The 27,763-nt window shown below is 42.1% G+C and overlaps 1 protein-coding gene across 4 annotated transcripts; it reads left to right on the forward strand.

Moving 5' to 3' along the window:
• Positions 1-25,097, forward strand: dazap1 (DAZ associated protein 1). 4 transcript variants are annotated; one of them, XM_071539732.1, is made up of 13 exons: positions 1-97; positions 1,320-1,360; positions 2,519-2,685; positions 3,687-3,752; positions 5,154-5,261; positions 6,182-6,230; positions 10,423-10,505; positions 13,675-13,822; positions 14,648-14,680; positions 15,950-16,099; positions 17,852-18,019; positions 22,552-22,602; positions 24,198-25,097. In XM_071539732.1, the coding sequence occupies exons 1-13, from the start codon at positions 66-68 to the stop codon at positions 24,368-24,370; spliced, it is 1,269 nt and encodes a 422-aa protein (XP_071395833.1). In that variant the 5' UTR covers positions 1-65; the 3' UTR covers positions 24,371-25,097. The 4 variants fall into 4 exon arrangements, with proteins under 4 accessions (XP_071395833.1, XP_071395834.1, XP_071395836.1 ...); XM_071539733.1 differs by having other exon boundaries at positions 5,157-5,261; XM_071539735.1 differs by lacking the exon at positions 5,154-5,261.
• The last annotated feature ends 2,666 nt before the right edge of the window (positions 25,098-27,763 follow it).

Genomic DNA, 27,763 nt, shown 5'->3' on the forward strand with positions numbered 1-27,763 from the left:
AGAGGGGCAGTACTGAAGCAATAAACCGGTCACCGCTCCGACAGTCCCCCGCTTTAGCCTCAGAAATGAACAACAATTTAGCCGGAGATGAAGTCGGGTAAGATCAATTTAACAAAGAATCTCACTGTGAAGCCAGTCAACTATAAATTGGATCGTAACTTGTAGTTGGTGTGCTGTCTTCTCAGCTGGCGTTTGACAGCTAACGTTAGCTAGCAAGCTAAGCTAGCGCCGTTAGTAAGTTAGCGAGATAGCTAGCCTGGGGAAAGACGACCAAAAAGTGTAACTAGTGATCAAGATAGCGTAGTTATTACTAGTTTTACTTGTGGTGTAATTGGTCATAGTAGTCTGGTGAGCTACCAGTTCGCATGTTAAAGGAATTTGTAAAAGTGTAGTTACTTTTCGCAGTATTGTTTTCAGTGAGCTCGAAGCGACTGAGCTAGCTTAGCTAACGTTAGCCAGCGAAGCGAAAGTCGCTTCTTGAATTCGCCAGTGCGAGGACATTTAGCGGGCATTGTGGGAGGATGGAGCATCCCGGTCCGCACTAACACACCGCTAATGCCACGGTCACTACATTTAACACTGATGTGGGCTTTGCTCTCGGTAGGATCTACGCGAACTTGCTAGCTAGTTGGCTGGTAAGCTCCCGTTAAAACTGACGTTAAACTTCCAATTCTGCGGGCACCTATCTGAACCAGTCTGCCGGCAGGGTGGCGAGCTGCCGCTTCGCTTTGCTGTGGCTGGAAAATACTTGTGTGTTCAGTGGAGGCTGGAGACCGAGAGAAACAGAGAGTGCTGCACTTCTCCACTCAGTCTGTCCGCTAAGTTTACGTTAGCTTGCTAAATGCTATCGCTATTTGCCGGGGTACGTGGCAGGAGGATTCAAAACAAGACCTTTATTGTCGGGACCAAACCGGTCAGTCTTTGGAGAGGAAAATGACATCCAGGGCCAGGGGCTTAATGTTAGCCACATAACATACGGCCAGTTTGGCTCGAGCTTTGTTTATTTCTTGCCATGCAGCATCAGCTTTGGTGGCAGCGTTGTGTGTTGTGTAATATCGGTGTAGTTGGCTGGTTACTCAGCTGTAGTGTTGTCATCCTTTTGAAACTGTTTTTAATCTCCCTGAGACTTTTGGACATACATTGTATTTTTATATTCTGTTACAGTCAATCAACCTTCCATGTCAGCATAATCAAGCTTATTATTTGTATATAACAGTACCATGATGTTGCTACTTAAAGTAGTTTTTAAGATGTACTCTGATTAAAAGTGATGGTCAATGACTGACTGACTGACTGGTCATTTGTTTACTAATTTTTAGGAAACTTTTTGTGGGTGGCTTGGACTGGAGTACTACACAAGGTAAGTTCACTGTTTAACCTGTGAAGCAAGGCATGTGTTTAAACGGACATCAGAGTCACTTCATTCGCTAAGTACAGTAAATAAACTGGAATTTTTCTTTGTAGCTGCATTGAGACTGGAGTTTCTGTCTGGGAGCTGTTCAGGAAACTTGTCTGCTGAGTTTGTCAGTCCAGACTTGGCTACACTGTTCATTGATGCTCAGGTCACAACCGGGTGGCAGTTACACATGAAACACAGTGTGAAAAGCCCACAGTGAGCAGGTGCTCCGTTACAGCACCAAGGAACAGCTCCCAGACAACATATTCACACAGAAAACTACTCAATTTACCTATTACTTTCAGGATGGCAGCTGTGTTAGTACATAGTCGCTCCATGTATACGTCCTCTTCCCGTACAGACCGACCCGGACGTGGTTTTGTCCGCAGCCCCGGGCGTCCGCAGCCCTTCACCAGCTCATGCTCGGCTGGCCAGTGTGTGTCTTTTGCACCGGGCTCGTCTCTGACAGCGTTGTTAACATTACGATCAGTAGCCACGGCGCTGCGTTTCTCTGAGCTCGTTTCCCTGGCGACGCCCCGGGGCTTGCCAGCGACAAGGAAAGCAATTATGAGCATTCACTCCGAAATGACTCCTCATTTGTTGAAACTTGCACGCCTTGCCTCCAAGGGCGTGTGCGGGCGTAATTGGGTGTATAGTTGGTGCTGTGTGCGATCACAGTGGGTCAGTGCTTTGTTTGTTCTTAAGGAGTGTCTGTATTTATGGGACTGTTTTGTTTGTGTGATTTCGCCACACCTCAAAAACCGCACATCACCCGGTATTCCACTGTGAGACAAAATGAAGGTCATGTGTGTTTCCTCTGTAGTTTTATGGAGTGTGTGTGTGTTTTTTTTTTCTTTCCACATCTGTCCCTGTTTTGGTCCCAGTTGCAGTTGTAGTGCAGGTTGAAGTGCTGAAGGCATTTTCTTAGGATAATTTATCATAATGAAAACACTGGCTCTGAACATCATGACTGCACTTCTTTGTGTTTATGAGGGAAACTGGGCTAAATTATACTCTTAATTTAAATTTCACCTTTTCAACTGCGGCAGTGTTTGTGTGCTTGCTGCTGAATAAACCCAGAGGAAAACGCTGTTATGTCATTACTCTCTTTTCTTTTCTCAGAAACACTGAGAAACTACTTCTCACAGTATGGAGAAGTAGTGGATTGTGTCATCATGAAGGACAAAACAACAAATCAGTCGCGGGGGTTTGGCTTTGTCAAATTTAAAGACCCCAACTGTGTACGAACAGTGCTGGAGACCAAGCCGCATAACCTCGATGGCAGAAATGTGAGTATTTGAAATCAAAGAACCAGTTAAGTAAGTCTTTAAAACAAATCAACTGGAGTAGTCAGTCTGCTCCCTGTGTGAGCAGTGTGAAAAAAAACTCATATTTCATAATCCCCAGTAGTAAGAAGTTATTGAAGCAGCAGTGTGGTGTTGCTCGGGGTTGTGTCTGCCTGCAGCCAACACTACAGCCGTAGACATTTGCAAGAGACTGACATTTGTTTGCCCAACGAGATTTACCTGTTCAGAGTCAAATTAGCAAAATTGGCAAAAGTTAGGTCTTTTTATAAGATGGTTGACAGATGATTTAAAAGACAGTAGGGATGGGACCAACTACTTATCTCTCGATACGATTCGTTACAAGATATGGGGTTCACAATTTGATATAATCATGATACGATTTATTAAATAAAAGGTCAATGACAACAAAGTCTGACTGAGCAGAATTATGTTTATTTCTGAACCACAAATCTTTCTAGCGATGGCTTGCTAGATTGTAAACAACAATTTAAAAATGTCATTACAAAGCGCAAATAATATAATTTGGATGGAAAGCTTGTGAAATTGTGATGGTCAAGCGTCTCATTTGTGATTACTACAGCAGAATAAAATGGAGCTAATATCACTATTCATTTTTCTGCCCCACAATACGTATTGCCACATTTTTTGTATTGCGATATATTGAATTTCGATATATTGTCCCATCCCTAAAAGACACGGAAGCGGTCGTTAATCTGGCCGTTTCCCTCTGCATTAATCCTGCTTTACTGTCTGTGCACCATGGATGAGATATTGCCTCCTTTTCTCTGTTGACGGAGGCAGTGAAGGGCATAAGATTGTACTTGCCATGCAGTCAAATTAATATATGTCCAGTATGTAGGTTGCCGTGTCGCGCGAGGCAGGCTGTTATACTGGATTCACTGAAGAAGAACACCTGAAGGTGCTTTTTATTTAGGGTTAAGGTCGAATATTCTCTTCCTCTCTCTCTCTCTCTCTGCTGTCAGATTGACCCCAAGCCATGTACTCCCAGAGGAATGCAACCCGAAAAGTCTCGAACCAAGGAGGGCTGGGTAAGGAGCCGTCTGTTTCCTACTGGGGAGGCCAGGCTGGGTGTTTCTGCTGGAATAAGGTTCAGGCTGTCAGTCTGTACTTCTGCTCCTCCTCCTCCTCCTCCTCCTCCTACTCTACTTTCTCTTCATGGGCCACGAGGCGAGCTGGAGCCTCATTTATAAAAACGCTCTGACTTTCACCTAGATTTCAATTTGTGGTAGTTTCAAAGAGTGTGCTTTTTATTTAAATGAAACACGGTGTATAACCTTCATACCTTGGAGAATGATAGAAATTGCTTTGGGATTTTTATATATATTTCTGACAAGTATGAGAAAACAAACTACTGATTTTAAAGAGGCATTAAGTAAGCAGACTTTTATTAACCTTTATTTGTGATCAAGGAATTGCAGCAACATGGACAGGTCTTTGGCACAGCTTATGATGACCTGTAATTGACAGTAATGATAGTCACCTTTTCGCAATAGAGAGGACTAAGCTAGGTAATTACAGCACAGATCCAATAGAAATGTCTGGTGAAGCGCTAATATATCACCATGCTAAACACTGGAATAGTAAAACTGCTTTGGCATTTGCTTTTTTGGCTCGAGAACAAGGCTTTTCAGCCTTCGCAGCTGAAATGTGTTCCGACGCCGCTCGCCCGCTCGTAGCTCCGTCCTCCATCACTGAGCAGTTGAAAATGCCAGTAGGTTGGGCGGATGAGTGAGCTAGTAAGGTTGGGAGTGTTTCGAAATTCCAATGGGTGTGTGTGTGTGTGTGTGTGTGTGTGTGTGTGTGTGTGTGTGTTCCTAAACAGAGTGTGGGACAGATAGTGAGTTTTGAAAGCGAGAAATCTCAGCACTCTGCCAAGTAATCATTGAGTCATTGGTATTGATCATAAACCCCGACAGATATATTATGGTCATTTTGTGCTATGGGGCAGTCAATTTTTTACTTATTGCACCTTTACTATCAGTAAAACTTGTGCATAAATCACATATTTGGCTGTAAGCACAAAGTCTTTGTCAGAAGCTTTTATAAATGAGGCCCTTTGCCTGCTACTGGGCCTCCTGTCACTTGCTTGAAGTCACATTGGTTCTTCTGTAACTTTTACTAATGAAATAGAAGATGTAGTTGTTAAAAACATTAATGTTGTTGTCAGCAGATCTCTAGCCTGTACAGTGTGAGTGCAGTACACAGCGATGGTGAGACGCTCAGTAATTCAGAATAAGTGGAGGAGCCGTGCTCTCTGATCTGTGGAGACTAGTGTTTGCATTGACATGACATGTTAAGAATTATACCCCAGGGCGAGAGCAGAACCTAATTTCTACTGCACTGTCTGAATAGATGATGGCTAACTGGCTCCTTCCCAAAGTGATCCTTTAACAGACATTGAAATCCATACACTCCCTGTTTTCTTTCAGAAGGGCAGCAAAGCCGATAGCAATAAATCAAAGAAGATATTTGTAGGCGGAATCCCCCATAACTGCGGCGAGCCTGAACTCAGGGACTATTTCAATAGATTTGGAGTGGTGAGTATTGCCAAGCGCATAATGCAAGTCAGTTCATATCGACATTAAAGGGATAGTTCACCCAGAAATAAAAATTCGGTCATTATCTACTCATCCTCATGCCAGTATAAAATCAGATGAGTATTTTTTTTCTTCATACAACATAGCAGCAGTTCTCCAGGCTCACCGCTGGAGAAGCTTTCTTCCAAAAAATTGCCATAAGTGGAGTCCAGTCCTTCAGGCTTCAAAAAGGGCAAAACATTTCCATAAATGTTCATAAATGTCTCCATACAGCTGCAGTGTAATCCAAGTCTTCTGACGCCATGCGAATGCTCTCTGAGTGGGAAAAAAACCCAAACTTTTATCCGTTATTTAATGCAAATCGAGTCTTCTTCCATTGTATTCAGCTTCCGCGTTCCCAAATCTCGCGAGATCATGCAGCTACGGAAGTCGCACACACAAAACGGGAACTCAGGAGCTGAGAACAATGGAGGAAGATAAAATTTAGTTTGTGGCATCAGAAGACTTGGATTATGCTGCAGCTGTATGGAGACATTTATGGAATTTTTTTGAAGCCTAAAGGACTGGACTCATTTACTGCAATTGTTTGGAAGAAAGCTTCTCCAGCAGTGAGCCTGGAGAACTGCAGGTAAGTTGTATGAAGAAAAAAAACGCTCATCTGATTTTGTACTGGCATGAAAATGAGTAGGTAATGACTGAATTTAAATTTTTGGGTGAACTACTCCTTTAAGACTGCTTGAATGGCTGTGACATTGAGCAGGGTCAAATGCTACAATAAAAGGAAGTGAAATTTAGCGGGGTGGGAGAGACAATTAATTATGTGTCCAGATTGAGGAGGAATAATGAATTGGAATAAGAGCGGATCCTGTTTGTCGCTGGTTTTCTAAATGGAGCCACTGTTTTCCTTTGTCCCATTCAAGGTCACAGAGGTGGTAATGATCTATGATGCGGAGAAGCAGAGGCCCCGAGGTAAAAGCTGATCCCGTTTTTTCTCTCCCCTCTCCATACCTTACCATCTTAAATCTCATGACAAACTATTCCGGCCCAAAGAGAAAAAGCCCATTCAGCTCCAGATATTCAAATCAATTCAGAACTTTATCCCATAAGGGAAATTTGGTTTGCAGACAGGGCTTATGATGAAGATACATAATAAAAACACAAGAAACACAGTAAAACCACATTGAATAAAAACTCATACCAACAATTTACCCGATGAATGGTTTGCATGTAAACAAAAATATGGACATTTAAAAAAAAAAAATGTAATTTTCTTTTATTTTCTCGGGTGCTCGGGTCTGTAATATAAATGTTATAACCTTTGTGATAAGTCACAATGAAAATTTTATTATAAAAAAACCAAAAACCTCATACCAAGTCACCACAACAATGGAGATGAGGAATGAATAGCTCAATCTTGTGCAAAATATATATATCGCTCACCTGTACAAAATATGAAATTCTTAAACAGTCATAAAGGCAGTATGTTTAATTTATGTGCAAATTACAAAGTCACAGGGACGGACTTGGATTGTTGCAGTGTCCTTCATGCAGACGTTTCATCTCAGCTAAATGTATTATTTTGTCTGGCCAAGTATTGTCGTTGGCCTAATCACATTTACTAAATAAACATGCATTAGCCTGGCTAATGATGCATGGAGGCTCTCATAAACGTCTAATATAAAAGGTCTGAGGCAGATCTGTCTGTTCCTGATCGCAGTTTAATATCAGTAAATTCAGATTTGTTTCATTCGGGAAGTATGAAGAATGATAGATTACTTCCAGCAGCTTTTTGTGTATTAAATGAGAAATCCATTCTAAAACTTTACCTTGCATTTCTGGGTCCATTTTGTTGTTTACTGTATTTATCTTATTTCCAAATGTAGACAATGTAACGATACATTGAGATGTTTCTGGCGCAGATACATTGATAGCAGACAAAATTTCAGCTATTTATAACATCAAATGTAAGAAGAAGAGAAATCCATTGTATAAGAGGCAGAGATATGAATTTTCCATCAACAGTAGCCTCAATAGACCAGAATGCAATGCAACCACATTTTGATTAAGGTCACTTTTACTCCACTGGAAAAGATTTTCGCTCTCTTGCTCTTTACTCTATTTCCGGTGGAATCCGAAAAGCTCAGGCATGTTCTGTAAGGGTTGTCAAAAGGCATTCTGGGAAATGTAGGAAATTCTGGAAACTAACTGAAATAGAAGCAGGAGGAAAAAAAAGTAAATTACAACATTATCATAAAATGACTCTTGGACTGTATTGAACATCACAGATTGATGTGTAATCCGAGGCTCGATTCTTCCACCACAGATTCTGTTTTCTGCCCCACTGCCGAAGGAGACAAAGTTTAATACTGTCTTCACCAGGATGATAGCATCATTAAAATAGTTTTGTGTGTCCTTTGCTCCTTCAGAAGTTTCTCCTACCTCTTTCTCGTCAGTGAAATGACAGGCTGTGACGGCTCAGATCGGGTTGTCCAGTTTAGTCGTACACATATCAAAAATATGCCATGTGCCTTTCGTTTTTAGCTTGGGCCGCCTCAGAGGGAATCAGACCCCGGACTCTGTCGGTGTCGCTGTCAAACTCGACCCGCCGACTTACAGTCACAGCTGTTACATCTGCATTCGTCCTACATAGCGGTGATGCAGTGGCCATTGACCCACAACATGTATTCCTCCTCTTATTCAAAACCCCATCCACTCTCTGTTGGGAGAAACCCAGAATAGTTTGTCATTGGAATTTAACTTGATGTATTGCACCAGTAACAACCATTACATAATCTTTAATAGTATGAACAGTTTTCTTTTACTAAAATCATTAGATGTTCTACATTGGAATAAGTTTTCTTTGTTTTGATTTAGACATAATTGATACATGTATCTTAAATGGCATAGTATGTGTTTTCCCATATGTAGAAAGTTAAGTATTTTTGTAAGTAAGCCCTTTCTATTTTTCTTTCTTCTGTCCCCCTTCTCCTTGTGAATGGTTTGAATGTGATTAACGGTGTCTCTTAAGATTTGTCTTTTCTCCTTTAGGTTATTGTGCATTGACTGGTACCACAGAGGTACAGGCCAGATGTAAAAGCCCCCAAATTTCTCACTTGGTCAAAATGGGGCGTATACAAAGTTACATCATATGGAAAGTGTTTCAGAAAGGTTTTGCCTCTTGAGTTTTGCGAGTGATAGTTTAGCAGCAGATGAAATGTTTGGTACCTGTTGTTGATTCCTTAATATTTTAAAAACGCAGATGATCACATCCTCTGAAATGTTACTGTTTTGTAACTTAATATACAAGGAAGCACGCACATCCAAACTAAACCTAGGTGCTGGACAGAAGGACAGTCAATTATTACAAGATAGAGTCCGCACACTAGAGATTGCTCCAAAGCAAAGCAAAGTTTGGAGCAATCTCTAGTGTGCGGACTCTATCTTGTAATTATTTTGTAACTTAACGTATCTATTGGCCTCAGTGAGAGTCTGCAGTGACTTTTATTTTAATGTCAGTGGTCACTTTGTAAGAATAGGTGTCAAATATGCACTACCAGTGAAAAGTTTGGACACACGCATTTTTCTTTATTTTTACTATTTTCCACATTTTAGAATAATAGTAAAGACATCAAAACTATGAAATAACACAAATGGAATTATGCAGCGGCCAAAAAAGTGTTAAACAAATCCAAACTATTTTAGATTTTAGATTATTTAAAGTAGCCGCCCTTTGCCTTGATGGAAAGGCAAAGGCTTTGGAAAGAAATTCATACATAGGCTCAACTTCATTATTTATATTTGTCGAAGAAACAAATTTCAAGCGTTTAAGCAGAAGCCTTTAGATCAAAATGACTTTAAGGGAATGAAAAGCATAATACATTCAATCAGGTGTGTCCAAACTTTTGACTGGTAGTGTATGATGTATGATATCTCATTTTAATGACAAAACTCTTGAAACGTTCGGCTGGAGTCTAGCCAAGGTGTCACTGTAACCAAGATATGTCAAACTGTTAAACGTGCCAGCTTGGTTTTAAAATTAGATTAGGGACGGGTCATTGATAGATGTTATTAATAGCAATAGATCATGAGGCTTGGGAACGCTTGGCATGATACTAGAGGTCTCAAAATCTCGGTGGTCTCGTAGGACATTTAATTGGAATCAGGTTAGGTCCCCGAGTAGAGACGTGCTCACAACCCAATTCTGCCACAGAGAAAAGTTAATCAAATTGAAAGTGGATCACTGCAGTGCGCTGCAGACTGTCGGTGTTCTGAAAGATCATTTCCTTTAACAGTCAGATGAAGTCGCCCTCTGGATCCTGTGTTTAGTGACAGGCTGCTAGGCTAGAGACTCCTGTGACTTTTGGACTTTGCACTGTTGATTCAAAGCAGTCTTGTTGATGAGAACTTTGTATACTCCCCATGAAAAGTCTTAAGCAACATCAGTAACACTGTGCACTTTGGGAAATACCAGCTATGGCCTATATCTTTGTGTTACTGTTGTGAGCAATATTGTAATTTTCCATTTTAGGCTTATCCTGGCTGACTCAAAAGTAAAATACCGAATTTGGGAAAGCTTGGAGAAAGCTTTAGGCATTGTACAGTTTCTGTTTCTCCATATTTTTGTTATGCATTAACAATGGCTGCTGCCAGTGTGTGCTCCACAGCAATATACCAAGGGACAGATCAAGGTGGGGTTTGGATGAAACAGCATGAAGTAACACAAAGTAGTATTGGTACAATTGGCATCTATCAGCTTATTCAAAAAAATGTCAGTACATTTTTAGCCTTGTAGGAGGTTGGAATATAGACTTAATGAACCTCTTTACATGACATTTCATTATAGCAAATGCTGCACCTGTTCTTTATATTTCATAAAAGTTAAGCAGCCCCTTGATTGTCGTACTCACCAAATATTCTGCTGCACAGTAAGCAGAAAAAGCCCTTTATGTGTTGAAAACATGGATTGGTGCAGAGTTTCCCTCGCTCCCCCAGGCCCTAGTGTTGGACTTGTGTTGTTCTGCAAGCCTGCGACATCATCCGAACCCCAGGAGCCTCTAGCTCGGTCTTGACGGATCCTCACTCTGCTGAAGCCCAATACTGTTCTTCATCTTGTGTTGTCACAACCCCCTGCTACCTTGATTCACTCTTGGTCGTTGGCTAGGTTTTGGATTTATTACTTTCGAGGCCGAACAATCAGTGGACCAGGCTGTCAACATGCATTTTCACGACATCATGGGCAAAAAAGTGTGTAGTTGTAGTTTTATTTTACCCTCAAGATCAAACAGAGGCTTGGGCGACGGAGCGAGAATTACGCCTTGATGCTGTTATCGTAGTTTATCGTACTTACAGCTGTTTTTCCAGTGGCTTCCCATCAGTCAGTCAGTCAGTGCCTCGGTCACTGCTGCCTCACACAGCGCCATTCTCATTGCTTCCAGTTACCAACCTTTAACATCCTTTAAAGTAATCGGGCCACTGGCTTAATTTACTCGTCCTCAACTTATTTTTTTTGTTCTCAACACTTACTACCACACTTACTGCTTTGGCTTCCATAGTCTTCATAGGCAGACTCATCCTGCAGAAATGCTATGTAACGTTACAGTTTCTATTGTCGCCCAAGGCTTTGTTTAAACCGACCTCTCCTTTAGGTTGCCTAAAGTGTCTAAAACGTTAAAGTTAGGCTATTCTCTGGCTTTTGATATTCAAAGGAGTTGCCAGTAATGGAATTTATAATTGGAGAAAAGAGATACAGAATTTCACTGAAAAGAAATCACCTAAAGGATTGGTCCTCTATCAGTTCTTTTTCTTTTTTCGTTTTCTGATATTTTGTTGGCAGGTCACTTATTTTTTGAGTTACACGCCAACATGTTTTTTTTGAAAAGTTAAAGAAAAATCTCAGCTAAGTGACCTCAGTTGAAGAATCTCCATACTGTGTCGGTAACTTCTCAGAATCACAGCGGGGGGGGGGCGGGTCTTTCTGCTCAGGATGAGCCGCGGGTCAAACAGTAACATTTGCAAGTCATTTATAGTGTTTGTTTTAACCTTCTCTGTGTGCCAGATGGGTGGGGTTTACTGCATCAAGGCAAATTAGACTGTGTCAAGTAAATTGTACATCAGAAAGAAATATATTCAATTGACTATGGGTTATTTTTTTAAGTAATTGTCTTAACCCCCCTGGCAGTCCTTGTATTGTCCTACTGTATGTGGCGAGCCCCACCCATCTGGCACCTCAGCTGGATAAAACGGAGATAAAAAAGAATTTTTAAATACTAGTTGGTACAGTTCTGGTTAGGATCGGCCCAGACACATGGGTTTAAAAGGCAGTTTAAAGCTCTTATTCATTCGTTCCCCCCCAGTGGAGACGTTTAGTAATTAGCAGCCTTAAGCCACCGTTCAGAGACACCAGAAGAGAGACTTGTGCAGTCTCTTTCCTGTCCTCCATCCAGACAGCAATGATTTATGGGTATAAGAAAATGATAAGTCAAACACACTGTAGTTGCGTCCCGTCAGCCATATCAGTCTCATGTATCCTATTCCTGTCCCTCTCGTTTTTTTTATTTTGAAATCAGTCTGGGACGCAAAACACACTGAAGGCGTATATGTGAAGTTTTAGTTTAACTCTTCTCAAACGCATTAAAGTGGTAATCCTTTTTATGCATTAGTCTCCATCTTTGTTGCTCCGCGTCATTGCTGAGGTGTTTCTGCACTGCACTTCCCAGGGATCACCTGTCAATCACACAGTGTGCCAGACACCGGGTGTCTGGTAGCTTTAATGGAAAAGCTTTCATGAACTGGCTGTTGCTTGAATCACTATTTTGTAATTTCTGTCGGCTATATAGTAGTAGCAAAACAGACATTTACTGATATGAAAATGTCACAGATTGAGCCAAATCCCATTTAGTTTGTAAATGATCCAGCAGAACCTGTGCTCTCCAGCAGCAGCCCCCCTTGACTTTGCCCTGGTTTCCAGCAGGAATCGAAGCTCGACTTGAGCCATTGTTCTTGAGTTGACATTACCTTGCGCTGGGACTTGAGGGAGGCTGGGAGATATGAGTTACAAAATTAGAAATTGGAGCACATCAAACTGTGGAACAAATCCCAGTTCTGCTGTTGGGGACTGTACAGAAGTCACGGTATCCATCACTCGTAGCCGTGATGCCCACGGGAGAAGTGCCCAGGTAGCTGCCGGCGGCGGCGAGGCCGCTGCCGGAAACATGTGCGTGTAATTAGGTCGACAGAGAAGGAAGAGGGGAGGCTGAGAAAGTGGCAACACCTTAAAGCGGGGAGGAATTTGTGATTCGTTTTCCTCCTGCAAGGTGACCCCAATAACTCAACCCCTCAGTCTATTTCTGGTCGGCTCCCCCTTAGTCTCAGCCTGTTTCTTTGCTCTGGTTAACTGCTGGTAGCTTCGCCTGGTTACAGCAGGGAAAGTTTTGCTACTGGGGCAAATAAACACTTGGTGAAATTATAAGAACAAAGCGTGAAACCTCCACAGCAACGGAAGATAACTATATATAAAGTCAAAAATGAGTAATGGAATGGATGGCTGAAGTTAGTCTCTGGTGCTTTTAACTTTTAACTACAGTGTAAAATAGATTAATGTAAAATGTCTGCCTGTTTAGCTTTTGATAAGCGTTCTTTATCTGTCTCCATGTTAAAACGGTAGCGACGAAAACACAACTTGAGGTCACTCTTCCAATACTTGCGGTTTTGATTGCATAAAGAATCGGTGTCCTCCAGCAGCAATTTTACATTATTTTGGGGTAAAAGTGTATCAGTCACTTGAGCTTCATGGAAAAAGATTTTCTCACCTTTGACACAGTATGAAGATTCGATTTTAAATTGACTTAAAAAGACTATTCATTTGTATTATCTGCATGTTTACCTTGTATTCTGTTAGATCTGAGATACAAAACTCTCTCTACATCCATTTCCCCCCTAAAATTCTACTCCAAGTAAAATAAAAATGAGATTCTTTAAGCGTTAGCCGGAGAAAGGTAAGTCTTGACCTTCAATTAGACGTCTTTATCAGATATAGGGCAATTCATTCAAGAACAAATAAATTCTATGTTTCTCAGGTACACCTTCAAAAGCTGCAATCTGGACACAATTTCGGCATTCATTATTTTATCATTTATGTATTATTTATATCATCTATGCAACATTATTTCGGCCGCTATGAAGCACTGCCCAATTGGTAATCAGGTACCTGAGACACATAGCTGTACAGCTCTCCTGACTACACAGTAATATTAATTTACATAGCTGCCCTACATTGATCCCATAGACGTAAAGTTTTCAAGCTGCCCCAAAATGTTGAGCCTATTGTCAGTGGTAGGACAGGTCTGTGTAGGCGAGGGACTTCAGGGACCGAATACTGGTGTTGCCAAATGTGCCCTCCTTGTCCTTTGTCCAGGTGGAAGTGAAGAAGGCCGAACCTCGTGACAGCAAAGCTCCCGGCCAGCTCGGCCCCGGCCAGTGGGCGCCCAGGGGCATCCTGAGCGCCGCTAACGGTTGGACAGCACAGCCGACCCAAGGCTGGCAGCAGACCTACGGGCCACAGGGTGAGTGGGATCCGGTCCCAGAGCGGAGCGGGGCGAGGCTCGTTCTGCCTGGGAGAGCAACACAGACCCTGATGACACTGACTGTTTACATGGACAGCAACAATCCAATATGAACCTGATTAAGACAACAGTCTGAAAAAGAAATTGTGATGTAAACAGCATTTTCTGATCACCTTAACCTGAATAAGGTCATAGTCGGAATCACATTAAGACATGTGGAGTATTCTGATTTAGTCTCATCATAGAAGCATTTCAGACTGTAAACACCTGAATCCAACTATGAGTCTCTATCAGAGAATTCAAGCAGCGGTCCGACCGCTTGATGCTCGCTCTGCCTTCCAGAGGCTGAACTTGTGTCCAGAGGAAAAAGAGACTGACAGCAGAAAAACCACTGTCAGCATGCTCAGGATTTAGATGGAAATGGATATCATGAAGTTTTCAGTAAAGTCTTAAACTGTCCGTGTCTCCAGCGATTCTCCTCTGTCCGGTTAATGGGACTTTGCTCCGCAGCATGGAAACGGGAATATGAATGGAATAGTTCTATAAGCAACACATGTAAACAGCTTAATTAGAATATTGCCTTATTTAGAATAATGAATTGTTGGATTATTGCCGTCAGTGTAAATGTAGTCAGTGTTCAGAGGAAACACCAGTGAACCATTAAAATGTGCTAAACCCTCGGTTTTAACATTAACCTGATCCACCCAGCTCACTGCTTCCACTGTACTTTTTGAATGTCAAACTTGTTTTAATAAACGTTTTGTATCCCAGGCAGCATGATTGTCCTCACTCTAAACTATCCTTTTTTTTTTTTAATCTTTGAAGGAGTGTGGGTGTCGACTACTGGACAGCCCATAGGTAAGTGTCAGCTCTTGTCACTTGAAAACTCCAAAAAAAAACCTCTCTCTTGCCATTTTAGTGAATTAGTTGTCTTGTGTAACTCTTGGATAACTGGGATGTGATCGAATTTGGAGACAAAATTTGTGTCTTTGTCATGCGACGGTGTGCTTATCTTGAAAGTTTTGTGTCATAGAAGATGGCCTCCCACTCTGTGACCAATAGGGTAGTGGCAGTTAACAACACGTGTTATCACTGTCTGATTGGCAGTGGCTGAGGCCGCTGATAATTTGCTGCTTGAGACAGATGGCAGCCTTGAACGGGTTCCGGCCTCCCTCTGCTGTTGGTTAGGCTCGGCTTCATGTCGCCTCCTCCAGCTCAGCCCGCAGTGAAGTGTCGTCACTCTGCTCACTCAAAACATACTTGTGATGATGAAAGTCACAGTTCAGTAGTAGTAGAGTGAGGGGCAAATCAAAGAATTATTTTCCAAAGAACCAAACCTGCACCGTTTTGTCAACTATGTACTTAAGTTTCCCCAATATTCCTTAAAGTACCATGATTTGCTTTTTACTTTTTGCTATCAATCATTTTGTGAAAGTAGTAACTTTTTCAAATGGTGAATATCTTATTATGAATTGAAGCTCTACAATTGAAGTTACTGTGTTCAGTGCTTCTCCACATATTAAAACAGGTATTATGAGCAGAAAGTGTATTTGAGTGAAGTCACTTTATTTATACTGTATAGTGCTTTAAAATACAAAACCAGTTTGTACTTTAAGTGCTTTACAAAATAGGGTGGTTACAAAATGGGGGGGGGGGGCGGGGCGGGGGAAGCATGGAATACGAACAGCAAAATTAAGGCGGAAAGGAAATAAGAGCTTGGTTAAAAGCAAAAAAAAACAAACAAAGAGCATGGAAGAACGTGAGACAGTGAAAGGCCAATGATGGATTCGGCTGATCTGATGATTTGGGGAAGGCTATTCCAAAATCTGCCGCCACAGCAAAAAGCCCCATCACCCATCAGTCTTAACGGGACGGCCAGAAGCCCCTGCTCATAGGACCTGACAGACCCTGTAGTATTGTGCGCAGACAGAAGTTTGGAAATATACCGATGCATGGCTTGTGTAAATCAAATCAAATTTGTATGTAAAACAATTGGTACAAAACAGGTTTGTTGCACAGCACAATCTGGAGCGAGGAAAAGGCTGCAAGCAATTCAGACAAACTGTTGAAGGCCATGAAATGCACTACCTACCTTACGGTGAATTTGTCTTTTCTGTGTGGGAGCAGGTGGGTACGGACCTCCGCTGACGGCGGGCCGGGGAACCCCCGCCCAGCCTCCGTCTCCGTTCAACGCATTCCTGGTCACGACCCCGGCGGGCGGCTTCGCTGCACCTCAGGGTTACCCTCAGCAGGGCTACAGCACAACACCTCAGTTTGGTCAGTAACGCCCGGCCGCTCAGTCACTACACTCTGTATTGGTTCTGACATCACTACACAATGCTTCATGGGTAATCTGATATGTGGGAAGGCATTACACCGTGAATATGGGCTTCTGAATACAGATACTGATATTTTTAGACTGAAGTTGCTGAAAGCCAATATTTTGTGCCGATATTCAATTTAAATTTGAATTACAAGTATTCAGTGTTTTCCCCAGAAGTTTCTTCTTGTCAGAGTGGAAAAGCCTCTGCATTCAGTCCATCATGGGACACTAAAACTCTCCACTGAAACCAGACTGATGAAATTCTTTCAGTGTCAGCAGCTCTTTAAGGCAGAGTAACCCACCACACCTATTCAATGGTAGAGAAACTCTACATAATTGAACACCTAAATGAATAAATAAAATGTGCAAAGAAAATCTAATTCATGTCAGGTTTTCCAGCCTGTGGTCAGGAGGAACCTCCATCATATCAGAGGTAGACTGGTAGACAACATGACTGGCTGATATCTGATATTTTATAAAAAGGCCGATATCGGCCTGATTTATCAACCCTACTGTCAGGGTTCCTACGCAGGTCTGGAAAGTCTGGAAAAGTATTAAAAATGAATTTGATCATTTCCAGCTCTTGAATAGTTTGGGAATTTGAAAAAATGTCTCAAAGTATGGAAAATGTTGTGGTTCAGGTCCGATACACACATAATTCTAGCTTTTATGTTGTTGTAGAGCCACTTTGAGTCCACAGTTTTTGTTGATGTGAAGAATAATGTTCAGATAGAGGGACGCTCTTATTACCCAGCCGCTGTCAGCATGCATTATATCAAATACAGACCAAAATCAAATCCAGTCAAGAACATAGGGTCTGGGAAAAATATGGAATTTTAAAATGGAAACCGTGTAGGAACCCTGCCAATCATCTCACATATTCTGATATTTGTCACTGTGAAGAACAATCTTCATCTATACAGTGATATGACCTAGTTAGCAGGGGCAAGATGTCTATCTGTGTAAATCATATTGAACACCAGACAAAATCTTCAGAACAAATCAAGGTCTGGAAAAAGTATGGAATTTTTTAATTGAAAACGTGTAGGAACCCTGTACTGTGAATTCTGCAAGGGAGTGGGATGGGATTAATACCTGCCACCAGTAAAGTCTGTCTGTGGTTGGTGAGTTCATCTATTGTACAAGTCAAGCCACTTGACGGATAAAGAAACATCATCTGGAGATTCTGCTCTGTTCAAAAATTGGCCTCGCTTGATGGAAAGGCAGTGAAATACACAGCAGGTTAATAAACCTGAATGACTGCAGAGTCAGAGTTATCTGTTGTGGATAACCAGCTGTTTTCATTGGAGGATGGTTCAGGTTACGTTTACTTTCAGGAATTTATCTGATCCCTTTATCTAGAGAGACTTGCAGTGAATGCAGAAGTAGAGTATGTTTCAGTGAGATTGATAAAATGACAAGCAACAAACCGCAATTACAAATGAAGTGTAATTCGATAATGTCATTCTGTTATTCTCCCCTCGGGATCAATTTTCCACTTTTTCCCTCCACAGAGAGGTCAGAGGTCAGCTGGTAGGGCTTCAGTGCTCAAGGACACTTTAGCAGGGCAGATGATTACAACACACGGGCTTGACCTGAGTCCTGTGGTTGAAGGACGGTCTGCCTGTTCACTGCATATCTTGTATGATAGTGAAGTGCTAGGAGATGAGTTTTGGGTAAAAATCGCTGTTCTGGTTTTTCGACAGGTTACAGTTTCGGCACACCCCAGGCAGACCAGTACGCTCCACAGGGAGTTCCTCCTCCTCCCACCACTCCAGGAACCGCACCGCTGGGCTTCGCCCCCGCCACCACACCAACTCAGGACTTGAGCAAAGCTCCCACTGGGCAGCCTGACTTCCCTTACAGCCAGTATGGTAAGCCGAGCGTTATGCATAAAGCAGTTTGCCGCCCCTTTCTCTCCCTTTTAACTGTGACTCACCCCTCGGGCCTGCCCGTCTCCCCGGATATTTTATCGGGTGCAACTACAACTCATTTTAGCGCATAACTACAACCCTCAAACAAGCAGGAGCTTGCTCTCGGTACCATTTAGCTTGAACGGCTACACATGCATACATGCTTGTTGCATACATGTTCCCCTGTGGCTCTGCCGTGAAGATGCTACTGAAGTTCCACCATATCCAAGAGTCTTCAGCAGTCATTCTGTCAGGTTTTTCCAGCTGGGCTGTGGATTGGTAAAAAGATTGGTAGGTCTTGGTAGGTTTGAATTAGATCATCCTGCCTTGCAATGTTTTTTTGTTTTGTATCTTTTATTTTATTTATTTTGAGAGGAGTGGAACCCCCTCCTGACAGACTGTACTAGACATTTGACTTGGTTCAAATATTCCCAAACCTTTTAAATCACCTCTTCCTCCTCCTCCTCCTCCTCCTCCTCTCTTCCTCTTGCTCTTCCTCCCTGTTGATGACCTTGCTGGCTTTGTGTTCCTGGTCTTGGCATGATGGCCACAGAAGTGCACCAGCATGACAATGTTGCGCCCATGAGAATTTACAGTATTTCAGGAATTAGGCATGTCCAACCTGCCAAGTGACCTATCAACATTTTTCTCCCATTTCCTGGGCAACACCTCCATCAACTTATCACGCAGGAGCTTTGCATGCTTGTCTGCGAAATGTGAACTTTGCCCCTCTTTCCTGTGAATGAATACCAATAGTAGTTAGAGTCCTGCAGTTATTTGCTCTCATTAGCGTTTCACTAATGTGTGTATAGATTTTACTTTTTGGTGGATGTGGGATTGCGGTCTTAGAGCTTGACTGTTAGTCTAGGATTATCTTTGGATTGTGGTGGGTCTGGATAATCATTTGTTCATCCTGGATCTGGACTGAGCCATGGACTTTGGCCAGAGTCCAGTCAGCCTGTAGAGACTTGAAAAATAAGACATTTTCACCAAGCCACTCTAACGTAAATGTAGCAAATAACGTGCCTTGTAAATTTCTATGATTTAAAACACAGATGCTCCCTGGGCAGGTTTTCAGAAATATACCCACATGCAGGGTCCAAAATTAACTTTTTGGCTTACCTGCCAAGGTGGCTGGTAGATGAAAAAATTTACCGGCTAAACAGATTTTTTACCAGCCAAAAATAATAAATTTACTTATAAATTTTTACTATTGCAATTTGCTATTATTACTATTTAGCATGTCATCTTGGTCTCATATGCGATTCTCAATCAATATTATAGTAGTGTGCTGTAATAGTAGAAACATCAACTTTATGCAGAAATATTAATTCAACTGTTTCAACACTAAAGTGTAACACAATTAATAAATTCAGTGGTATTTACCTTTAAGTGCAAGAAGGATCATTTATTGAGAATATAACAATTATAGAGGAATTAACAATAACAAGTAAAAATAAATAAAGGCCCATTCACATCTAGAACGATAACTATAAAGATAACTATAACTATAAAAAGATTTAAATCGTTATAAGTAAATAGAATGTCTGTGTTCGCACTACAACTGTAACTATAAAAACATCCAAAACGACAACTATAACTATGTTCTTCCATCTCAGAGCGATGTTGAAACCCGTTTAGCCACGGTGACGTTCAGGTGTTTCTCTCAACATGGTCTACAGGAGACAAGTGTTAATTTTGGACCCTGCCCACATGGGATGTAGGGGTCGAGACCCTCTGTGGCTGTAGGTGATGCAAATGGAGGCTGGAGGTTCTCAGCTCAAAAACCAAAGGAAGTCAGAGTGAGGTGAAATTAGCTCAAAACTAACCAGCATCCATGGAAAAGGAATGAGTTTCCTCTTCACTCAGCAGTCAGACTGGTGATGATTGCTGAATGAAGAAACAGAGGTAAACCCGTTCTGATTGAACAGTGGAAACAGCTCATCCGCATAATCTTCTACAATCAGATCAGAGGATCCACAATAATCAGCCAAATGTTCATTCTGAAGCTACACACTGTTGTTAATCCAGCACAGACAGAATCCAGTTAAATCTAAATAATGGAGATGTGATATGCCACGTTATCACACTTTCCCTAGTTTCTGCACCAGTGTTTTATGGAAATTGATATTTGATAAAGTGCCTGACTTTGATATTGATTTCTTATTTGCTAAATGGAGACAGGAAAGAGGGACAAATTCCTGCTGTTGGGTATGAGGAAAAACTTGTCTTGATGCCAGGAGGCAAGCACTCGCATGATTGGCAGTTGATGGAGGTCGGACAGACACTCGAACGCCTCTTGCAGATGTCATTTTGAAACGCAAACATTGGACCAAAAATTCCCTTTACGTATTCGCCTAGGCAGTGACAGGAAACATGCTGGTATGCTAAAAATGGAAATAGACGAAGCCCTCTAATTCACCAGATTTGAAAAGGAAACCTATTTGACGGTCGGTAACACAGCCGTATCAGAGTGATGATGTGGTGCTGTGGGTGTTAGTGAAATGCCCCCCTGCCATTTGTAACAGATAGCAAGTAGGCCCCGCACATCCTGCCGCCTTCTCCGGCTATCAGCTCTCCTACAGCGAGAAGCTTGATAGGTGCCGTCTCCAAACTGCTGATGTATGGAGGATTTTTATATGATATTGGGGATAGTGAAGCAGAAACCAGCTTGTTTATGGCCGTTAAAGGTAGGCTCAGCTGTGTGGTGCATGAAGCTCGATGAGTAGCCGCTGTTCCGGGAGAGAGCGAGGAAACAGAATGACCTTGCACCACTATGGAGGTGGGAAATCAACACCAACCACCAGAGAAATGCTGGTAAATTTTGTCCGTGGCTGGTAGATTTTTTTCTGCTCTACCAGCCACTTCGGCAGGTGACTAACCAGCGTTTGTTTGGGTCTAAATCAGTGTGCCAGTGTGTGCCTGTGAAAATAATGAAAGTGGCTGGTGAATTTTGCGCTACCAGCTGCTGTGGTTTTCCTGTCCAAACCACCAGCATCTATCCTGGTGGCTGGTTGGTGTTTTTCTGTGGACCTGGCTTACAGCTGCTTCACACCACTGAGTCTACATTTAAATCAGTCATGTGATTCCTGTCAGTCTGATAGGTGCCCATCTTGTTCAGTGTTTCCTGCTTGTGCTTTTCTTCCATCCAGCTTTTTGCATTTAGTGTCCGCTGCCTGTCCAGGCTCTCAGTCCAGTAATCATAGACAGCAGAGACAACACGGTCTCACCAAACTTTGTGAAATGAGCACAATCTCAGAAGATGCAGATTATGTGTTGTGGACACAAATAATGTGAAGATTACGTTTCTCCGCCATGAAAGGTTTATGTGAAAATAGCAGGAATTGGACACGACATTTTCACGCATTTGTCACACAAAACCGTTAGCTAACGGTTAAGGTTAGGCAAGTAAAACATGGGTTATGGGTTGGGTTTGGTTTATTTGGTTGAATAAGAAAAGCTTTACATAAAAAAGAAAACTTTAATCGTAGTAGATTTTTCACAATTTGGGAATTGAACCCGGGTAAATTTCTCCGTCCATCCGCCCCTCGACTTTCCACACCTTTTACTTTTCCTCGTAATCCTTTCATGGTGGGAAAACATTATTTCTCGCACGTTATTTTTAAGACATCGTGCTCATTTCACGAACTTTCGTGAGACCAGGCTGGCCAAATGACAAAACAAAAAAATGGGGCGTTCTAGCAAATAGCGCACACACACTCACACCCCATTTTGTTTTGACTTCCAGATGGAGCTGAGCAGTGACGGTTTGGCAGGCTTAGTGCAGTCCAAAAGGAAATGAGGATGTTTTTAAGTGTAACTGTAAAGCACTGGTAGCTCAGTAAAGGGGGACAATGTAAAGTAGTCGGCCAGCAGTATCTGGGTTCAGTCAACCTGGTCTCCTCATCTCCCTGCTAGGCTTGGGTAACTACCCTCAGGACCCCTCTGCCTACGGACCAACGCGTCCTTCTCACAGTTATGGTCAGGATGAGCAGGGAGGATATAGTGCAGGTAGGTGCCAGCATCGTCTTCTCCAACCACAACAGTAGCATTTGTTCAGTACTGTAGTGTTTATAGAGCTGCAATCTGGTTCTTTTGCCTCTTTTCTTTTGCTCTGTGTTAAGTATTTTGCATGTACATTCTGCATGTACATACAAAGTACTGTGTTGTGTACTCTTGAGTATAGTAAAAACACAGCTACGAGTTGTTTCAAGGTGACGAGATGACGGATTTTAAAGAAATTTAAAATGCATTTGAAACGCTATTTATTGTTAATGTTTCTGACTGGCCTCTCAGTGGCTGTAGCTTTACTATACCAAGACTAACTGTCCTCTCTTTGTGTCCACTCTCTCTCTCTGTCCGCATTGCTTTGCTGATTTTAAAAGGATGATCTAATTGTCAGAAAATGTGTTCATGGTTCAGTTGTCTCTATGCATCAGCAGTCCATTCACCCATTGTTATTTTTTCCCCCATGTACTGTCTCCGCATTATAGCTAAAGGGGTGAGAATCAAAGGAAGATGTAATGAAGGACACGTCGATGCCAGTAAATTTCCAATTTCTCTCAGACCCCTCTGTCCGGCGGTCCTGTTGGGACCGCTGCCTGTTCTTCTCAATCCTTCTTATGTTGCTCCGTTCCTGGAGCTCTTTGAGCACCCCGCAAGAGATGTGTTGTATCTTCTCATTTTTTTTTCTTTCTTTCTCTCTTTCTTTCTCTCTCTTGTCTTTTCATTCCAGTTGTCTATTATTTTCTCTAGTCCCGTATTTATCCTAAAAAGTATGAAATCTTAAGTCTCGTGTTAACTGGATGTTCCCAGGGTGGGAAAATAACCGTCACCAGCCAAATGCTGGTAAGTTTTGGCTGCAGCTGGTCAGTTTGTGTATCCTACCAGCCACGCTGCTAGTTAACCAGCCAGTCTCTAATTGTAAAAGGCCATTTGGCTGGTAAAGTGGCTGCTGAAGTTTGGGATACAGCAGCCATTTTTACCAGTAGATGAGAAGCTTAGTTTCCTTCCCTGGGTGTCTCTCTGGTCTCTGTCTGTTTGCGGGGAGATGGCGCCATCCAGTGTCTAAATGGAAGAACATTTATGTGCTTGTTGCACTGATCATTAAAGAGAATCTAGGCATTGTTTTCCTTAATGAAGCCCCCTAAATCTGCTTTTTCAATTGAGCTGAAATTGTTAACTTTGTCTTTATACATATAAACAATTGTTGGTTTGTGTCAAACACAGCATAATTAGGTTTATTCCAAATTTTGATTTCTTAATTTTCAACACAAAAGGGCTCATGCAAGGAATACAATATTTCAATCTACAGGAAAAATCCCCCCAAAACACTTTTAACACTGTTTAAAAACAGATATTGGCAATGTACTTTGCATTCCTGCATCCATATTGTTGTTTGGTGTATTTCTCTTCTTGGTGGATAACCGGCCAATCGTAGACGAGGTGACGTCACCTCCAGATATTTCCAGCAGCTACAATGGAGTTTGATATCAGAAAATGTTTCAGCGATCTTAAACATCAGCGGTAACGGCTTCTTTCTAGAGCCGCCATTTTGCACCGACATTCAACAATCATGCAGGGAGAAATCCATCTTAGAAAAGGAGAGAGACCAATTTCTCCACCCACAGGAGCAGGAGAGAGACCAGAATGCACTGCAGCAGAGAGACAGGTTGGGGTTTGAGTCAGGGCCTCAATCACAGACATGTAGAACCAACCGCTGAGTGATCACACTGCAGCTATTTATACGCCCAAACACCCACCTATGATTGAAAGCAGTAAGTTCACACCTCTTCTCTGGGGGTTGTCGAAAGGCATTGTGGGAAATGTAGGAAATCACAAATCTGAAGTAGAATTAGACGAGGCAGGTTGAGGTTAAGTGGATACACTAAAAAAAGTTAATTACAACACTTCAAAACCTCAAAAAAATAATTACTGGAATGCAGTTAACATGAGAAATTGATATCTAAGAGCATCAAAGGGTGGATTTTTCCTTTTTAACATCAAAATTGTGGTAATTTAACCGAATCCATTTGACTGTATCAGCATATGTAAAGAGGTTAAGGCTGTTCGCTGAGCCGTCTTGACCTGAAGCTGAAGCCTCCTCTCCTCTGCTGTCTCTCTCTCTCTCCTCCTGCAGGTTACGGTCAGGACCTGACCGCGTTCGGCCACAGCTTCGCCGACCCGAGCCAGCCGACCGCCTCGTACGGCGCTCCCACGGCGCAGCCCGCCGCCGCCCCGCAGCCCGCCGCCACCGCGTTCGGCCGGGGGCAGAACCACAACGTACAGGGCTTCCACCCGTATCGACGCTGACCCGCGGGCGGGACGGGCAGCGCGCAGTTCGAAAATAAAAACAAAAAAAGTCAGGGAAACGTGTGTTCTTGCTCAAAAGCAAAACTGGAGTTCTGGATTGTTCGTTGGGAATATTTAAATGCACACAATTTGTGAAACAGAAAACTTTGTGAAACCAGGGATTCCAACTAATTTCTGTTACAATCTCACAAAAAAACGGGGTGTAAAAGAACCCAGATTTTTTCGCATAATTTATGGAACGTCGAGCCGAAAGAAGCTTTTATTTCTCCCCTCCCCCCCAATGTTTTATAGTAGAACTTTACTACTTTGCAATAATTTTGATTGTCTGGTCAAACACTAGCACAGAGACTATATGTAAAGAGACTTACATATAAATATAAATATGTATATTTATGGTGGACACAAATGAAAACAGGGTCTCAAGTTTCCTCAGCTTTAAATTCTAGGGAAAAAAATGTTTTTATTTTTCATTTGGTGGATTTTGTTTACTTTCTGAGCCTTTATTTTAAAGTTTGTTTAAAATGGAAAATATGAATATATATTATACACAAACTGTGCAATTTTTTAAAAAGAGAATTTTGTACTATAAATGTACACTTTGCTTGTTTTTTATTTAAAGATGTAGACTTCCCTCAGGTGGCTGTTTGGGTGCATTTTGCACTTATGCAAAAAGAAAGGAAAACGTATTTCAAAATAAATGTTTTAAAGATACGACACTTGTCACTGATGTTTTGTGTATTTGCCTGCAGAGCTCCAGTGGAAACCCTGCTGAAAGTAATGGAGTATAGACTGGAGTATAGACTGGAGTATAGACTGGAGTATAGACTGGAGTATAGACTGGAGTATAGACTGGAGTATAGACTGTCCTCCATCCTTAGGAAGAGATGGAATTACACAACTAAACATGGGAATCTTAAAGAAGCAGCAAAAATGTACTTTTGTGTCAATGTAAAGTCAAATCAGATTATCCAAATCTCATTAAAACAGATATTGGGAAATGCAGTCAGATACTTATCGGCACCGATTAACAAGAACTGTACCAGTGGATTGTAATGGGGTTTTAAATGTCTGCCTCTTTAACTAGACTAGATGGCCAAAAGTATGTGGACACCTGCTTGTCGCATGTTTTTTTTTTTTTTTTACAGTCTATGGTCGCAACAAAGGAGGTTTTATATCTTTATATACATGTGTTGAATATTTTCCAGAGAAATTATGATTCTTTGGTAGAACTACATCTGGGCTTTATGTGTCCACAGTTATGACTGAAGTTTGAATAAAATGGCGTATTTACTACTATAGCATCAGAAGAATTCAGTATAACAACTAGCTGTTGTCAGAAAGACAGAAGAGAAGTTGTCAGAAGATTTTTATTATTTGGGGGAGGGGGGGTAACATTAGAAAAAAGTGAATACCACTGAAAATGATATAAATACTTTAAAGCCCATATTGCCATCATTAGTCCTGCTTTATAGCTTGTAACCAGTCATTTATCGACCGCAGATTCAAGCTGGTGTACAGTTGAAAATAAATCAGTCCTCCGTTGATAACGATAACAGCTCTCAACGTGTAATTCAAATCAGTCAACACGTTTTTCTTCCTCGGCATTTGAAGTCTCGTGAGTTCCGTCCCTTGTGTGTTGGTGCGTCACTTCCTGCTGCTGTGTGTTGGTTTCTCCTGCTGGCGCCTGCGCAGTGCCTGCAGACAGACCGTCCTGCGGCTCCGGCCGCCGCTCGGCTTTCCGCCTGCTGACTTTAGGTTTGTGTGCGGCCGCTCTGCCGCGGAAACCCATCTCACACAGCTCCCGGCGGACCGTCCTGCTGCTGACGTCACTCCCACAGGCGGTCTGGAGCTCGGTAGTGAGTTTTGCCACCGAGGACAGACGGTTTTTACTCGCTGCGGTACTCAGCGTCCTGCGGTCCCGCTCTGTGAGCTTGTGCGGTCTGCCGCTTCGCGCCTGCGCCGTCGTCGCTCCCAGCCGCTTCCACTTCACGATCACAGCGCTGACAGTGGAGCGGGGCAGCGCGAGCAGGGCGGAGATCTCACGAACCGACTTGTCGGACAGGTGGCAGCCGATGACGGTGCCGCGCTGGAAGTCACTGAGCTCCTCACTGCGGCCCATACTGACACTGTTTCTCTATGGAGGCTGATGCTGGATTTCATATACCGGTCTCCTTCTTCTTCTTCTTCCTTTTACATTCTCGGCAGCTTGGACACTGCCGGGTGTATTACTGCCATCCACTGGTCAAAATAAATCAGTGATTCTCAACTGTTTTCATGTCAAGGACCCCTAATTTAGTCCACATTTGGGCCCCGGACCCCCATTTGATAACATTTTGTCTCTCAAACCCAAATCTGAGAATATTTTTATTGTTAGATATGATTTTGTCCAGAATCCCATGACTATCTGTATTGTAGGTAGAGAGATAACAGTGCAACTATGACCAAAACAGTCATTCTCTAATTGTGTTAACTTGTGTTAACTTAAATTAAATAATGCTGAAGTTTTACAGTTTTTCAATTTGCTGGGGACCCCCTGGAACTCCCTCAAGGACACCTGGTGGTCCCCCGACCCCCCACTGAAATAAATGATATACCAGTAGCAATTTAAAGACTAGACTCTTCTTTCAATGAACTGATGGCTCTTATTTTGGCAATAGAGCTTCATGAGACCAAGTCAACTTTGCTTGAGGCCCAAGTCAGTCTCAAGCAAGTCTTGAGGCACAAGTCTCAAGTCAAGTCTCAAGTCTAAATGTAGAACAGCAAGTCAAGTCAGAACAAATCAAGAGTCCAGTATCAATTTAATATCTTAAAGAAAACTAAATATCTAGGACTTTTCATTGCAATATGGTTTTAATAGGATAAAAACTTGGTAAGAGCATCATGAGTTTGATTTCTATAATCAGTTTCAACTTCAATAAATTCAATCATTCCATACAAATTCAGAAAACAGAATTTAAATTCAGTCGTCTGCTGGAACAAATCTCATCACTTTCAATCTGAGTCATTTACACAAACACAAGATCTCAAGTCAAGACTTTAGAAACCTTTTCAAGTCATCAGAGTACAAGTCAGAGTCAAGTCCCAAGTCAGCAGAACCCAAGTCAAGTCTCAAGTCTTCTCTTCATGCACCAAGTCAAGTCTCAAGCAATTAAAATTGTAGTCTAGTAAAACATGTTAGACAGTTTCAATCTTATACCGACATGACCCATCCTGATGTTTACCTGTTGTCTTTAATCCACTATTTAAACCACAGCCTGTCCTTCCCATCACCATTCTCATAAATACTCCTCTTAAAAGACTTTTGGATTGTAAAATACTGTCTTCCTCTTTCCTGCCATTCCTTCTCAAATCTCTGATAATCCTATGACAGTCTAATCTGCCATATAATAAATT

Source organism: Centroberyx affinis, unplaced genomic scaffold (assembly GCF_046629955.1).
Source record: "Centroberyx affinis isolate AG114_WGS23_722 - 3 ecotype Tasmania unplaced genomic scaffold, CSIRO-AGI_Caff_v1 ptg003505l_1, whole genome shotgun sequence".
In the NCBI taxonomy this organism is placed as follows: Eukaryota; Metazoa; Chordata; class Actinopteri; order Beryciformes; family Berycidae; genus Centroberyx; species Centroberyx affinis.

Bases quoted from the DNA above. Each gene is read 5' to 3' on its own strand.
- dazap1 (XM_071539732.1), top strand. From the start codon at position 66: ATGAACAACAATTTAGCCGGAGATGAAGTCGG. The intron at 2,686-3,686 runs GTGAGTATTTGA...CTCTGCTGTCAG, and splicing joins ATAACCTCGATGGCAGAAAT to ATTGACCCCAAGCCATGTAC. The intron at 14,681-15,949 runs GTAAGTGTCAGC...GTGTGGGAGCAG, and splicing joins GACTACTGGACAGCCCATAG to GTGGGTACGGACCTCCGCTG.